Genomic DNA, 15,755 nt, shown 5'->3' with positions numbered 1-15,755 from the left:
AAGCAGGCCTGGAGGGGGCTGTCCTCCTGGACACACCCTCTGGGCCCCACACAATCTGACAAGGTCTTGTCATCAAAGCCCCACAGGAAACAGCCACAAAGGGGAAAGTCTCCATGTTTCCTTCAGAGGTGCCACGAAGCCCAGGTGCTCCATGCAGCTGCCAGTCCCAGGATGAAGATATCTTGGCATATGGCCAAAGAGAATTTTGTCCCTACTAATGATTGGGTCTGCCCCCAGCTAGGCAATGAAAACAAGGTGACTCATCCTGCTTCCCCTTTTGCCCTGGCTGCTGGGAAGCTCTAAGAAAAGTTTTATGTCTCTAAGAATCTTTCCTCAGTGAGAAATTTCTGATAGTCTTCCCCACATTTTCTCCCCACTTACTTCTCCGTCCCTATTTTGCTTTAACTGCACATGGTACACTTCATCTGTGCCCTGACAGTTTTTCCTGGTGTAGGTGAAAAATAAGCCAGTACCTTGAAAGCACAAGCCCCCTCCTGCTCCATCCCCACCTCCCTGCCAAGTCCGTGTCCTAAGGGCTTAAATGTAATCTGTCCCCACCAAAACTCAAGCTGAGTTCATTAACTGTTTAAGGGGCCAGTGTTGAGAGGCGGGGCTTAGTGGGAGGGGCCAGTGCTTAGAGGCAGGGCTTAGTGGGAGGGGCCAGTGCTTGGAGGTGGGGCTTAGTGGGAGGGGCCAGTGTTGGAGGCAGGGCTTAGTGGGAGGTGCTGGTGTCAGGGGAGTGGGGGCCTCCTGAATAAACCAAAGCCTTTCCTTGGGTGGACATTCTTGCTCCATGGGACTGGATTAGTTATCAGGAGAGCAGGCTGTTATAAAGAAAGGTCACCCCTTGTGTTTTGTCTCTTTCTCATGTACCTGCTTGCCCTTTTGCTTTTTTCTGCTGTGATTTAATACAGCATGAGGTTCTGGCCAGATAGGACCACCCCAGCCTCTAGAATCAAGAACCATAATAAACCTCTTCCTCATAGACTCCCCAGTCTCATGTATTTTGTTACAGCCACAGAAAATGAACTAAGACACTGAACCTGTCGTTCCACTTACCTGTCATGATCCTCTGGGCCTCGTAAGGCTCCATGTAGCCAGCGCTCTCCCCCTTTCCTGCTTTGCTTTTGAGATCATTCTTGGCATCAAAGGGATCTGAGTAGTCATCAGCTATGGTCACCTGCGGAGAAGAGGGAAGGGTGTGAGGCCACTGTGGACTTTTTTTTTTTTTTTTTTTTTTGTCTCACTTCAGTTCCTGACCAGGCTTTGCTTTAACAGATAAGCATGGAGAGGAAGGGAAGGGGGGGTGGGGGAGGCGGGAGCCCGCCTCAATGCCCAGCCGCCCAGCCTTGTGGGCTCAAAGTCCTTCAGGTAACCAGTGGGACCCACAAGGGCAGCGCTCTGGCACAGGGAAAGCCCCAGGGCCCTGTCCACAGCCTGGTCAGTTCCAGGCACAGTGAGGTGAGACCAGAAGGGCCTCTGGCGGAGATGTCAACAGGCACCAAGTGCAGAGGCCAGGACCTGGACGGTATCCTGGGGAACTTAATGTAATTTGTTACTCGGTTTAATGAAATGGAAATGGTGGAAAAGGTGGAGAGGAAATCACAGAAGGCCTAGAAACGCTGACATTCCCGGGATGCTGGCGGAGGCACAGAAGAGCTGTCTAGAGATAATTGCGTTTAGCGCTCTATTTTCCCCGGGTCTGGAACACAACCACACCTTGGGTCATCAGACAACAATTTGGTGAGATCAACCCACTATAAAGATGACGGTGGCCCCAGAGAGGGCATATGAAAATACAGAAGCAACTTGGGGAGGGATGGGCGGATGCTGGCACCTGGAGGTGAGAGACCCAAAGACCCTTCTTCAACACCTGGAGCACTGAGGATCCCAGACTCCACCTAAGGATCCTGGACTCCAGTGGATCCCCCACTCCTAGCTCCTGGGTCCTCACTTTTCTGATGGGGCCCAGCCCCGCCTCTCCCCAGAGAGAAGTTTCACTGCTGACAGAGGAAGAATGAGTCACCCGGGCAGGTCTGAGGGGGGAGGAGGCTCCCAGGAGAATGTGCATACCTGGATTCTAACACCTCAGAGATCAAGTTCCACAACCCCCCACACCCTAGGAGGGGGGTAATTCTAGGGTGGAGGCAACAGGCCACAGGGCTACTCTCCTCCCACTTTTGACTTTCTAACCCTGGAGAGGGGAAAGAGCCAGAACCCCCACCACACAGCCTGGCTACACCAGTGCTCAGTGACTTCCCCTGGCAACCAGGGGCAAGTCCTCAGTTTCCCAGCAGAGCCACCTGGCTGCAGGTCTTAGGAGGGGGTAGGTTAGCTTTTTCCACCCGCCCTTGGGGTTACATGATTTGTTATTTAAATCGTGAGCTTAATTAGAAACCACAGGAGCCCCGTCTTCCCCAGCTCCTGGAATGTAAGGCATTTGAGGGGCCTGTAAACTCAAGGGGAAGGAAAATCCCCCTTTGTCTGCCTGCTGAATGGCAGTTTGTGCCAGCAGCCCTGGCAGGGGGCACGGTGACCGCCAGCTGCCCTGAATGTGATGGGTGGGTGTGTGGGGAGGTGGCAGGCTGTAGCTCAGTTCCCAGCACGTGGCTGTGGGTCCCTGCTCCCCAAACAGGAAGAGCCCACCAGTGGGGACCCGGGCTTGGGGTGCTCAGCACTGGAGCATCCATGGAAATGGGCGGGGCAGCGGATGCTGACACTGTAATAGCAGCCCTTCTGGAGACTCAATGAGCTCAAGTGACACCGGGCCAGGGAAAGAGGGGGGTTGGGAAGAGCTAGGCCTTGGGGATGTCTTTCATTTGATATTTCTACTCTACCATTTGCAGAACACATTAGGGAGAAAATTATACACGTGAAGCACAGTCAAACAGGACAGTTCAGATGCCCGTCAGGGGCAGGGTTTTAAGTTCAAGGGACCAGATGTCCAAACGGAGAAAATAATGTTGCTGCTGTGGATGACATCTAATCTCATTTCTCTCACCCCAGACATCCTCACTGTCTCTTTTCAATGTGAACATCCTCCGTCTAGTCTGCAACGAGGGAGGGAAGATGTATTTCCCCAAAACAAAATCATTTAGGGGGATTTGCTGGGGAGCGTGGGGGGAGGGGTTGCGGTCTCCATAGTAATGTGGCACTGCAGCCCCTTCTCAGAGGTGCTCGGAAATGCTTTGTAATTTGCAAACACAAGGCTTATAGGATATAAACCAATCTTTGTTCACCCTGGGATGGGAGCTCTGCCCCCCCCCTCCCCGTGAGTCAGCAGGCGCTATCTATATTTTCTAATTAAAATGAGATCTGAGCTCAAGCTGTCACCCGGCCCCCAGCTGCCTGCCCTGGTTACTTCCGTTTCAGTAAGAATTTACAAATCCGAAAACCAGGAAAAGCCCCTGGTCTCTGCTGACATGTGGATCCAGTTATACCTGCTGACAGTTGAAAATCCTTCCATTAAAAAAAAAAAAAGTTTAGAATTCTGTTAGTTTAAGAAGCAAATCGGAAGGTTCCTAAAATGTATATTTAATCAGTCTGCTTTTCAACTTCAAAGCGAGGCTGGCGGAGGGAGGGGAACTGGAGGTTTGAGCAACCTGAAACTTGGCAAACACTACACCCAACTGTCCGACCTTAAGCAAAATCATGTCCTAGTTGGGAGTAAAAATTAACCAGGTGCTGGGAGAGCTCAGCAGGCAGTCAGCTAGAGCCCACACGTGCAGGGCCATGGGCGACAGGACCGGGTGGTGTGACCACTGTCCAGGCTGCCTGGACTCACTGTGAGTCAAAGGGCTGGGAGGAGTTTCCCGAAGGCTACCGCTCTTCTGTGTGTAGGAATGGGAATGAGTTTCCCCATATGCGGGCTTGGATTCCTGCTGGGGTTGCTTTTACTTTGCTTTAAAATGCCTCAGTTGGCGGACAAATCCCATAAATCTAGCTTAACAATTCAACCAAAGGAAGCTGGCCGGGACTTCTCTGTACAAGAAACTTGCCTTGGATTTTGGTCTCAGCTCAGTGGATTCCTTTCGGTGGCTGCCTGCAGCCACAGGGGACAGGAGCAGAGCTAAAGTGGTCACCCAGTGCACCTTCCTGCCTGCAGCGGAGGAGCTGAACAGCAGCAGCAGGACAGGGACCAGGGACATACCTCTTCCAGGCTCTCTCAGCCTTTCAGGATGGGTGCTAAACCTCAGGCAAGCACCTTATCCTGCTTTCAAACAAAACTGCAGACCCTAGGTCAGCCCAGAGCTCCTAAACAGACTCCACGGGCTCAGAAAGTTCCATGTTTACAGTCTCCCAGAAGCCTGCTCCCTTGTTTTACAAAAGGCCCCTGCAGCTCAGAGACTCAGGACATTGCCACAGCCACCCAGCAAGCCAGCAGCAGGCCCTCAGGGCTAGCCCTCACACACCTCCTCACTCCTACTCTGGGGACCACAGTCTACCACACCCATCGCCTCTCCTACAAGACTCTCTGTCTGTGCTCCTTGCAGGCTTGGAGTTGGCTCTGCATGTCTCTTTTCTGTTCTGCACATGCTGCTGGGTGGAACTCCATCCCTTCCAGCGGTCTGAACCCTGGTGTTTTTATTTTAGGGATTAGGATTAGCTCTGTGATAGGAAATATGCCTTCCTGTTCACCCCCACAGGGAAGTGCTAGAGGAAGGTGGGTGTGGCCACTTGGCAACACTTCCACAGAAGAGTTCAAGTTGCTTTTATGAGAGAGCTGCCACCTGTATGGAGAACTGGGGACTCTCCACATGCTCTCAGCAGAGATGTACATGGGCAGAGCCCCATTGAAGGATGAATTTTAGCAAAACCCACTGAAATCCCCAGTGATTTCACTTCTCAATATGTGGTGCCAAATGTATACAAAGGGATATGGGCAAAGATACTCACTGAAGCAAATGATAATGAGAAACTAGCAATCACTATACCCATCACTATATCCATCAATGGGGGAACTGCTAAATCAACTGTGCTAGTTCCACACTACGGAATATTAAGCAGCAAATTTTAAAAAGGCATTTGCTTTACATGAGCCAACATAGTTCTTCATGATGTTGCTTTGAATGGAAAGGCAGCAACTGTAGGATGATAAATACATGATAACCATTTGTGAAAAGTGAAACAGAAACCTCTACTACTAACTTGAAGGAAAGGTCTGGGGAGAGGCAAGCCCCAAACCAACCCCTTCCTTTAGTAGGAAGAGGGACTGGGATAGGGGTCAAAGATGCGTCTGTGCTGTAGTGCCAATACAAGGGCAAACAAGAGCCCATTCATGTGTTATATGCAAAGATAAACTTGCTGCAAAGCACTCCTCTTCCTCAAGCTATTTTTGGTACAGCAGACAGACTGTTTCCCAAACCTGTCTGAAGACAGGAATGGTCTGGAACGCTTGTTAAGACAACAGACTCCTTGCCCCCATAATCTGTGTATTTAACAAGCAACCCAGGTGATTCTTATCAGGAAAGTTAGGGAAACAATAAGCCAGAGTCAGCCACCACCACCCCACCCCCCAGTCTGAAGGCAGGTCTCCAGACATTACTCGGGAATTTCACTTTTCCCAGCCCTGTTCATTAAAGTCAAGCAAGAAGTTCAGATTAATGGTGGCTCCCCACTTTCTTCCCTAGGGGTCAGCCAGAGAGAGAGCTGACCCAACATGCCTGGGTCTTTCTCCAGAATCTACCTGAAGCTGAGGGAAAGGCATCTCCACGCAATTGGGAGGGCTGGCTCCAGACCGGACCACTCACCTGGGGGAGAGGGCCCCACAGGTGAGGCCCTGGCCTGGCTTCCTGGGTCCCAGACCTGAGGACTATGAGGCTTGCCGCTCCAAACCACAAATGTGTTCAGGTCAAGTCCACCTGGGCTCTCAGCAAACTCCTCCAGGAATATCACCCAGCTCCCACAGGGAGCTACAAAAATGCACAGGGGTGTTCCTGCTGAAACAGCTTAAACCTGCTAGTAAGGAGGGGTCTGTGCAAACCCCTGCCAACTTCCAGGAGTGAACCCCACTGACTTCACCACCCCACGGGCACCTCCCTTGTGTCACACAGTCCCCCCTGCTGTTTGAGGAAACTGGCAGCTTGACTGCGCCGGCTCAGTTCCAGGCTTGCTGGATTGTAGGGGTGGGGGATCTCTGCTCTACTCTCCACTCCTTAGGAAATAAACGGGGGACATCCTACAAGTTCCCAGATTCTTGCCAGGCCCATGACTTCTTTCTGCTCTACTCTAAAGCAAACTGCCTGAGAACACACTGAGAGCATCCTCAATAATTTCTCTCACTGATTTACCTCGAAGGCTGTATGTGAATTTCCTTAACAGTTTTGAGGTCTTGGGTCTCTTTGGGAATCTGACAACTGATGGAACTGTGGTTCCTCCATCATGTTTATACACACCCAGGATGCACTGGGCACATCACAGGCAGGTCATAAACCCAGGTTAATTTAGGACCAAGACCCCTCACATTACAGCCACTTTAACTAAAACAAGACACACTCTTTGCCTTAGTTTGACAGCAGCTGCATGACCCAGGGGTGCTGACTCCACCCTCATTCAACAGGCACTATTCACCTGGCCAAAAAAATGGGCAACACAGGCCTGCCACTCAGCTGTGAGATGGAGGACGCAGGGAGAGGATGGGCCCCAGGCTCTTTGTCTTGGCTTATGGGCCGGAGCCTCCCTCGCTCTAGGGGTCCTTGAAGGTAAGTGAGTAACATGGGGGGCATAATATGACAGCTGCAGCCAGACCGCTCGATGCTCTGTCCCTACTGGAGGGTTGCAATCCAGGCCCAGAGTCCTTCCTGGTCTTCCTTTGGGACCTGCTGTGACACAGGACCTAGCAGGCCTGATGTCCACAGGATGGAGGCTCTGTTGCCATGCCAACAAAGAGATGGCATTAAAGGAACAGGGATCTGGAGGTTGGAGAGGCCTTCCAATAGCCAGGAGGCTACTCAGGGAAGAGGCAGTGGACAGATGTTCTGGGCAGACCCAGAAGCTAAACAGAGGCAAGCTCAGTGACTCAGGAAGGACATATGACAGCCAATAAAGAGATACGCTGCCTGGGAAAGGGAGATCCTGCCACTCCAGATGTCCAAGCAGAAGCTCTGGTGCTTCTGCTTGGGTGGGAGTCAGCTAATGGGATGCCACCTGCCTATGCTCCCCAGTGTCACTCAGGGTACAGCTGACTCGGCTTGGGCATGCACATCTGAGCTGCTGGAGGCTGAGGTGTCCAGCTTTAAGGACTGTCCAGTAGACGGCTGTCTGCAGAACTCCCACCGTGACTGAGGTGGGCAGGTCTGGGGCTACACAGATGCAGAGAAAAAGGGTGGCCCTGTGCATAGGTCATGGCTGAACAGGGACAGTCCAGGCAAGCGGCTCTGGGCTACCAGCTTTCTCTCTCTCGGGTGGAGTGGTTTCTCAGCTTCATGTGAATGTTGTGAGGACCAAATAAGATGATTGTCTGTGGTTTATGAAAAGCTGAGTGCTTATTAGAGGGCACATGAGACACCTAGGACCCACCCAGTGCTGTGTGAGCTGTACCAGCCAGCACCTTAAGACCCATAAGAAGCTGGAAAGCTACTGGGAAAGATGAGGCAAGGATATGAGAAACCCCACCAAGGCCTCAGCGACTCCATAAAGGAAATGGCTGCAATTAAGCATCATGACATCAGCTGCCAACAGTACTCAGCTCCCAACAGGAACATGTTTGTGAACCATCTTTTCTCCCCACTCTTAGTCCCCTACTCAAAGCCTGGGACCCTCAAGGCCAGCTCTGCACTGGGAGACAGCAGTGTACTCCCCACCTACGCCCAGTGCCCACGGCTTGGAGGGGCCCACAGAACTGGGCCAGGACACACAAGCAAGTACCCCTCCTCGCCTCTCCGTGTCATGGGCTCTGACCAGCACAGATCAACTCCCCTTACGGGCGCGCCAATAAATCATTTCTGACATGGTAAGGAAATTAATTTGGGGAAGATTAATTAGCTACATTTGCGCACTCAGCCACAACTCCTGGAAATCAGAGGGCGGGAGGGTGCTCTTCCACCCTGACTTAGGGAGGGCTCCCTCTCCTCCTCCTAACCTGGCTCAGCCCTGCAGTCACTCCAAGTGCTAAGCTCCCCTTTTCCTGCAGGAGGGTCCCCACCAAGTCCTCTGCCCACATGCTCCAGAGGCGGAAGCTGCCACTGGACTGCCTTCACTATTAAAGTGGCCTTCCTGATGCTGAGCCGAGCTCCGCCTCCAGCCTCCTCCACCCATTTCTTTGCTCTTCCTTCAGTGGCGTATTGTAAATGCCCTTTATAGACCTGCCCCACCTCAAAAGGCCAAGAGGGGAGCTTCAAGTGGTCACCACTGCTCTTTCCAGTCCTGCCCCTCCCATGGCTACAGCTGCCTGCCTAGACACCTGCAGGCCCCGGCTTGTCAGGAAAAACATTCCAATCACAGCCTCTGCCAGCTCCTCTTGGGCCCCACTTGTCTGGCCCCTCTCACACACATGCTCACACCCACCCACTCTTTTTCTGTTTAGGCCCCTGGAGCTGAGCCCAGCCCTCCCTGTTTACCCCAGAAGGTCACTGCCAAGTGGTAGGGACAGGCTTGCCGGCATCTCTCCACCAGTGGGTGGTTCTATTTTGAACTTAGAAAGAGCTGAATCCTAGAATTTCTTAACTGCTTTCAGCCTGGGCCTATGGACAGAAAATTCACTGCATCTGTCCAGAAGACAGCACCCAGCTCTCCATAGTCACTACTGAAAGGCGGTCTAAATGATTGGGTCTCAAAACTTGTGCACACGATTTGTTCAAAGGAAACTTTACATGGAATCCCAACATGTACCGCTGAAGACATCCACACTCTGGAAATCATGAATCCACTAGGGACAGAAGACCCCGAGCAGAAATGAACATACCAAGACCAATGTCAGAAACAGGTAACACACCCACGTTTCTTAACCCCCAGGTCCGGGCTGCTTCTGCAATACCTGTAGAGCTATCTAATTTTCCCCTTTAAGTCATCCCTAAAATATCCTGGGCATATCCACCCCAACTGCCCCACTGGGAGAGTCCCCCAGCTCCTCTTGCAAAAACCACTACCCAATGCTACAGATAGGAGATGGCTGCCAGACAGACTGGGTCCTCGTGGGGTCACCAGTTGTGCCTCCCTAGTTCTCCTCTGCAGCCCCATCATCCCACACTCACCTTCCTAGACCGTCCTCCTTTCTGATGTCCTGCTCAGGGGAACAAGTACACATCCAGGAGTGTGGGGCCACTGCCTAGACAACACTTAGTCCAACCCCAGTGGGGAAGAACAAGAGCAGGCCTCCCTCCTCCTGCAGAGCAAGGCTCAGAGGCCAGGAGACGCAGCGGTCAGGAGCAGGGGTGCAGGGGTCCAGTGGTTTTCCCTCTCTGGGTCTTGGACTCCTCCTCAACCATAAAATAGCAATGGATGGAGGACTAAAATAGGTTGCCAAGGTCATCTCAAGGACGAGAGCTACCAGAGGCTTTCAAGTAGACAAGGGACATAAGCAGGGTGACAAAACCAACTCCCACCAAAACCAGAGCACCAGAGACCCTAAGTCATTTGTTGACCTACATATTTATAGCCTGCCTGCTTCCAAAACAGGGTTTGGACAACCTCATTTGAGGCATTTTTCCATTCCTGATAGGCATGGCTGGGCTGCTCCCTTCCCAAGAAAAGATGAGGAATGCCCGTGAGGCTTTCTCACGGTAAGAGAAGGCCCCGCTCGGTAAGAATAACTTGCAGTGTGCTCACCAGAAAAGTATGCACAACACAACAGCAGACCAGCAGCATCCAGGAGCCAAGGCCCTTCCCATGCGGGGGACCTACAGACACCAGGCATCTGGGGCCCGTCCAGGACCCGGGAGGAAGTGCACTCACTGCGTGGAGCCTGGTCCTCTACCAGGGCTTTCTGGGCTGGGGCTGTGATGAAAGGGGAGAGGCTGTGGGGGCTGGTGCAGCCCATTGCAGCCCACAGGCGGTAAGCGTTGCAGAATGGCACTAAGTGAAGGGTCATTTCTCTCCGAATGGGGCCCATTAGGATGATTCATGCACATCTTCCACACGAGCTGCGGGGCGGGCCAGGGCATCATTAGGCACAGGCAGCTCCAACCAGCTGCCCTCCCCAACAGTCACTTTCTTTTTATTGAGGACATTGCAGCATTGGCCACAACTACCACCACTCACTGTGTTTGATGGTTCCCAATTACACTCAGCTTAATGGTGGATACTCAATAAACATTGATGTACTTTTTAAAGTAATGTGTCTTCTCATATTCTCTAGCAGCCAAGGCTTGAAGATTTTTTTTTTTTTTGGTGGTAGTCCTGGGGATTGAACCCAGGAATGCTCTACCATCCCCACATCCCCACATCCCCAGCCCTTTTATTTTCTTTTGAGACAGGGTCTTGCTAAGTTGCCTAGACTGACCTCGAACTTGCGATCCTCCTGCCTCAGACCCTGTTAGTCGCTAGGATTACAGGTGTGTGCCACCATATCCGGTTTGACGAACTTTCTCATATAGGCTAAGAAACTGTCCCTGTGCACAAGACACTGTTTCTCACATAATTTGGCACTTTCTAAGGGACAGGAAAGTAGCTGTAGATAGAACTCTGCAACGTCCCATGCATCTGCGATGGTGCCCATCACTGTTCAGGCCTACTCGCTGCATGCCTGCTTGTGCGGAGCTCTGGGCAAGGGGTACCAAAGAGTCTGCAGTGGGGGCTGGAAGATGGTATCCATCAGGTTACCTCCCCAGAGGGATCTGGCATGGTTAAGGACAGAAGCCATTCAGTCACATGTGCCAGGCAGAGGGAGAAGCACACTGGGAAGGCCCTTCCACTTGCCCTGGATCACAGCTGTGTGCAGGCTGCTGCTCTCAACCCCGCCCTGGAGGGCAGGCTCTGGACATGCTTCCCTTTACCACTGCATAGTGCATTGTTGTGAGCAGTAGGGTCGGCAAGGTGTGCTGGGCAGAAGCGAAAGGCAGGGTCGGGGACTCCAGGCTGGTACTGGATTCTGGGCCCTGAGATCAGTGCGTTGAGGTTTCTCCCCAGCTGTGCTCTGGACATGTCTCCCACCCCTCTCAGTCTGAGTGCCCCATCTTCAGTGGGAAAGCATCTTCCCCCTGGCATGCTCCATGGGCACATGCACCAGGGCTCTCGGGAGCACATAAAGGATGCTGTTCTCATGCGCTACAAGCCACGTGCCTTAGTCTGAGATCCCCAGACACAGACCCTAAAGTAGGGACTCTATTGCAAGTGGTTTATTTGGGAGGAGACACTTAGGAGAAGACAGGGACACGGGGAGGAAGGCAGCCAGGAAAGCTAAACTGCTAAGCCACCAATCAAGGTGGGCGCCTGGAGCTTGATTCTATGGGAAATCGTGCACAGGCCACTCCTCAGAATTACCTTCCCGAGGTCAAGGGAGCTGGGGCCAGATACCCATGCCTGGGAGTCACTGATGGAGGCCAGTCTCTCATGTGCAGGCACAGTGGCCAGGAGGCCCCATTTCCAGACCCTGGAAAAAGCCCTCAGGCACAGAGGTGCAGATGCCAGCCAGCTGGAAAACGCCAGACTGGGAAGGCAGGAGGCACGCAGTGAGGCCTGACAGCATCTGCTGCCTGGACCAGGAAGAGCTCCTGGAGAGAGAGGGCCCCTCTGGCAGGTTCACCCCAAGGGAAGCCAAGGACGGGCAGATAGCCCCAGGCTCCCATTCACTCAGGCCCTGCCCCAGCTCCATCCCAATTCTCCCAAGTTTGTTTCCTCACTGTCAGATGGGTAAAAAAATCTCCGCTCCTCATCTGTCTCTGGGATTCTGAGCAGATCATGGCTTTGCAAATGCGATGGAGTCTACACAGAATCAGGAGTCAGGTGTCCCCAGAAGTCATCCTCCCTAACGCAGGCAGCCTCCCCCAGAAATGCCCATGTGTCATTTTCTCCTAGGCCAAGCCCACTGTCCCAGGGATCAAGCAGGCATGTCCTGAAGAAAGTACTTGGATAAGAAAAAAATGGGACCCTGATGGGCCTCTGAGTCCCTGCAGAAGCCTACACAGTCTGCCCTGCAGCTTCAGGGCAGGCCTAGAACTGCCGCGCCAAAGGGTGGGCGTGTGTGTCCACTTGAGGCAAAAGTGGCATAGGCCCTTCCGGAATGAGCCCAGGGGTGGCCCCATCAAGCCCCTCAGGGCTGGCTACTGGTACATCCAAACACCAGTGTCCACTTGGCCCACTCTAGAGGTGCCGGAGACCAGGCTCACTCACAATAGTGACACCTTTCCTGGTGAATCCCCTCTGTACAAACAAATGCAGCTCAGGCCACAATCAGAAGACAGAAGGGGGGAAACCGACCAAGGCCTGTGGCACCTTGGACCAGGGAACACCAGTTCCAGATGGGTGAGTTACCTGGGGACACACACTGTGCAGCCCACAACAGGCAAGGGGTCTACGTATCTAATGAGATCCTTCTTGGCATTTCAGCCATTGACATAATTGGGTTTTAAAACAGCACTTATAAAAGGATTCCTGTCTTCTAAAATCACCACCACAGAAAAGAAGTCTGTCATAGACACAGAAAAAGGACTGGAAGAAAATGCAATAGAACACAGCACTTGCTCTTCCCTCCATCTCCTGCTTCTCCACAAGGCAGGATCCTGGCCCCCGCTGCCTGCTGCTCCCCTCTGGTCAGAACCTTCAGGGCCTGGGGGTGGACTGGTGGACACAGAGACTGAACTTTCCAGGCCCGGGAACGCTCTCTACCCCAGCAGCTTCCCTCCAAGGGCCTGGACCCCTTGCTGCATTTGCCCAGATACTTATTTTGTAAACACATAAGTGATTCTAGGTTGTGGCAGCTTTTGCCTTGAAAGCTCATGGACCCAAGGCTTCTAGCATGAGGGTGGTTCAGTTGGCTCTGCCCACCCCACCACCCCTGGCCTAGCATAAAGGGGTACCTGCAAAATGCTGCGTGAGATGATAAGTAATTCAGCCAATGGAGGACCTACAGAGCCTTTTCTCTCCAGGGAAGAGCCAGAAAGGGGCATCTTGTGCATTTTCACAATTTCTTGCCCACCTCTTGGCTCAACTTGACCTCTCTAGGCCTCAGTTTTCTCATGGGAATAATACGAAATTCAACCTCATGGGTTCATGGGATGACTTCATGTTTGTCGAAAGCTTAGCACACACGATAAGCACAAAATTAGTGAATGTGTGCCTACTCACATAGCATCTGCGCCTGCACCAGGGACTCAGGCACCTCTGTGCTCCAGGGGCTTCAGCACAACACAAAGAGATTTGTTTTCTCTGCAAGTGCTGTGAGGTCAGATGCATGAGTCCTACTATAGGCTCTAGGGAAAGGGAGAAGGGCTGCAGTGCACCAAAACTCCCACGAGGTCCGTGCAGCAAGGACACAGGCCACCACTGAGCCCAAGGAACCCAGTCATGGGCCTGGGCCAGGTTCTTTCACTCCAGCTGCTGCTCCTGGTTGGCAAGCATCTGCTGGCCAACCCAACTGCACAGGCCTGGCCTGGCCTACAACAGGAGACCCCAGACCCACTGGTCCTGGAGGATGTGTGGCACTTTGCCCCAGAGACATAGAGCCACTAGGGCAGACACGGGGCAGGTAAGAGAGCAAAACAAGGCCAGATAAACACCACCTGCCCCTCCCCCTTCCTCCAGGGCTGTGAGAGGCCTCATCTCTATAAGTCTCCCACCTGCTCCCACGGAGGGCTGTGGAGGGCACAGGAAATGCTCTAAGCCAGGGACCTAAGTCTCAAAGGCTTGGCCAGCGCAATTCATTGCTTGGGTTAAGTGATATAGACTATTTATTGATTGATTTGTGTGCTCCTGGGTTGCTGGGGCTCTAGCATGCAAGGCAGGCACCCCACCAGAGCCACATCCCCCGTCTCCAGGCTCTTATTTTAAATGCCAGGACATCAGGAACATTGACATTTATGGTCCCCAGGGTCAGCTTCATGGTCAGGTGGCCTGTGCAGCTGCACAGGGCCCTGTATTTTGTTTAATGCCCTTATGTCACCATTTTGAATATATTAAATATATATAAAGTATATTAATAAATATGTATTAAAAGTACATACATATATATATATATATATCCGAAGATCAAACCCAAAGACTTGAGAACACTGGGTTTGTACTCTACCACTGAGCTACATTCCCAGTCCCTAGTAATTTTTGAATAAGAAACCCCAAATTATTATCTTGTAGGAGGTGGGCCCCAGAAATGATGTTACTGATCCTTTTTGCCGCCTCATCCCCACATCCAATAGCTTCTATGGGGAGCTTGAGGCCCAAACTTCATATAAACACCTTCTCTCTCCAGCTGGGCACCATTAGCTAAGTCACTCCGTATCAGTGCCTCAGGTTCCCCATCTGTAGAGTGAATTTCATGGACCAGTTTAATTACAAAAAAGTAGGGAGGATGAGACACAGGATCACTGATACAAAAAAAAAAAAAAAAAAAAAAAAAAAAAAAACCACAAACAGCAACAACCCAACTACCACCTGTCCTTGTTCACATATGACAAAGAAAAGAGCAATAACAATCAACAGTAAAAAGGCAATTGAGACCACAGGACAGTCCTTCAGAATGAATAAATTTAGCACCATAAAAATACTTCCCAACTTTTCATTTATCTAATTTTAATGGAGAGTGCTTTGCTTTGGGGGGAAAGCATTAAACCAAACAGGCCTTTCAATCTTTTCAACATTATTTATAAAATCCAGTCCTCATATGATTTCAATGGGCTGGTTAACCCATTGCTGCCTAAGGGTGCTGGCTTGTCCTGCCCCTCCCCACCTGTGCCCCTCCCCCTCCAGTGGCACTCTCTAAAGCACCACTGGGACATCTGGACAGGAGCTTCATGAATCAGGCCCAGAATGGCCCTTATTTGTTAATGCACACCGTAAAATCCCCTTCCAAATGGAAGGTCATAAATCACCGCCGCCGGAAGCATTCCATCCTTAAAGGGAGGCAAAGGTATCTTGAACTGAATCCCAGACTTATCAATTTCAAAAGAGCAAACTTTGATCCACTGCTGCTGAGTAAATCAGTGTACAGGGGAGGGATGGCCCCTCGATGATAAGGCAGCTGTTACAGACATCCCCAGCCTACCATCCACTTCCCCTCTGCACTCAACTCTGCTGACCTGAGGCCAGGCGTGACTCAGCGGGATTGAGCCCCAGAGACTGGAGCCTCCAGGGCCAGGACCTGAGAACCTCAGGGTGTGTGGCTCCCCAGAGCTTAAAGGATTAGAACAGGTGAGAGGCGCCAGCAGGAAGCCCACAGGGGAGGTGGGGCCGGGGACAGCCTGCCTGCGCCAGGGTCTCAGCTGTGTGCTTTGTTTGACACAAGTCATCTTATGTTGCCCTCCTAACCACCTTGTTTTCAGATGAGAAAGCCAAAGCCCAGAGATGCCTGGTAACCTCCCCAAGGCTCCAGAGCACACAAGACAGTACAGGTTCCCACCCAAGGGGCATCCCCAAAGCGCTGGCTCCTCCATGCCACCCACAGCCTGTTGCGCAGGCTAACACCCCAGCTCCTTCCCAGAAGCAGGAAGAAATCTCCGAGAGGAGGTCTGACAGGAAGAGGAGGAAGCTCTGCCAATTTGGCTGAGGTGTGCCAACCCTGGGCGAGGGCCTCCCCGACACTCCAGCAGTCAGCAGGCGCAGGAAGTCTCTCTTCCTCTTCCTCAGCTGCCCTGTGACTCCACACACCTGCAACCTGCCTGGCCACA

At 52.2% G+C, this 15,755-nt stretch overlaps 1 protein-coding gene across 1 annotated transcript in view; it reads right to left on the bottom strand.

The window, feature by feature from the left end:
* SHB (SH2 domain containing adaptor protein B) overlaps nucleotides 1–15,755 on the bottom strand; it is a 131,742-nt gene that overhangs the window by 83,225 nt on the left and 32,762 nt on the right. Inside the window, exon 2 of the mRNA XM_081275729.1 lies at nucleotides 1,060–1,180. Within this exon, the coding sequence (XP_081131855.1) occupies nucleotides 1,060–1,180 (121 nt within the window). The remainder of the gene's footprint in view (nucleotides 1–1,059; nucleotides 1,181–15,755) is intronic.

Source organism: Spermophilus citellus (genome assembly GCF_964194105.1).
Source record: "Spermophilus citellus genome assembly, chromosome: 2".
In the NCBI taxonomy this organism is placed as follows: domain Eukaryota; kingdom Metazoa; phylum Chordata; class Mammalia; order Rodentia; family Sciuridae; genus Spermophilus; species Spermophilus citellus.
The sequence above is the reverse complement of the archived record's forward strand: the minus strand, read 5'-3'. Positions and strand labels throughout refer to the sequence as shown.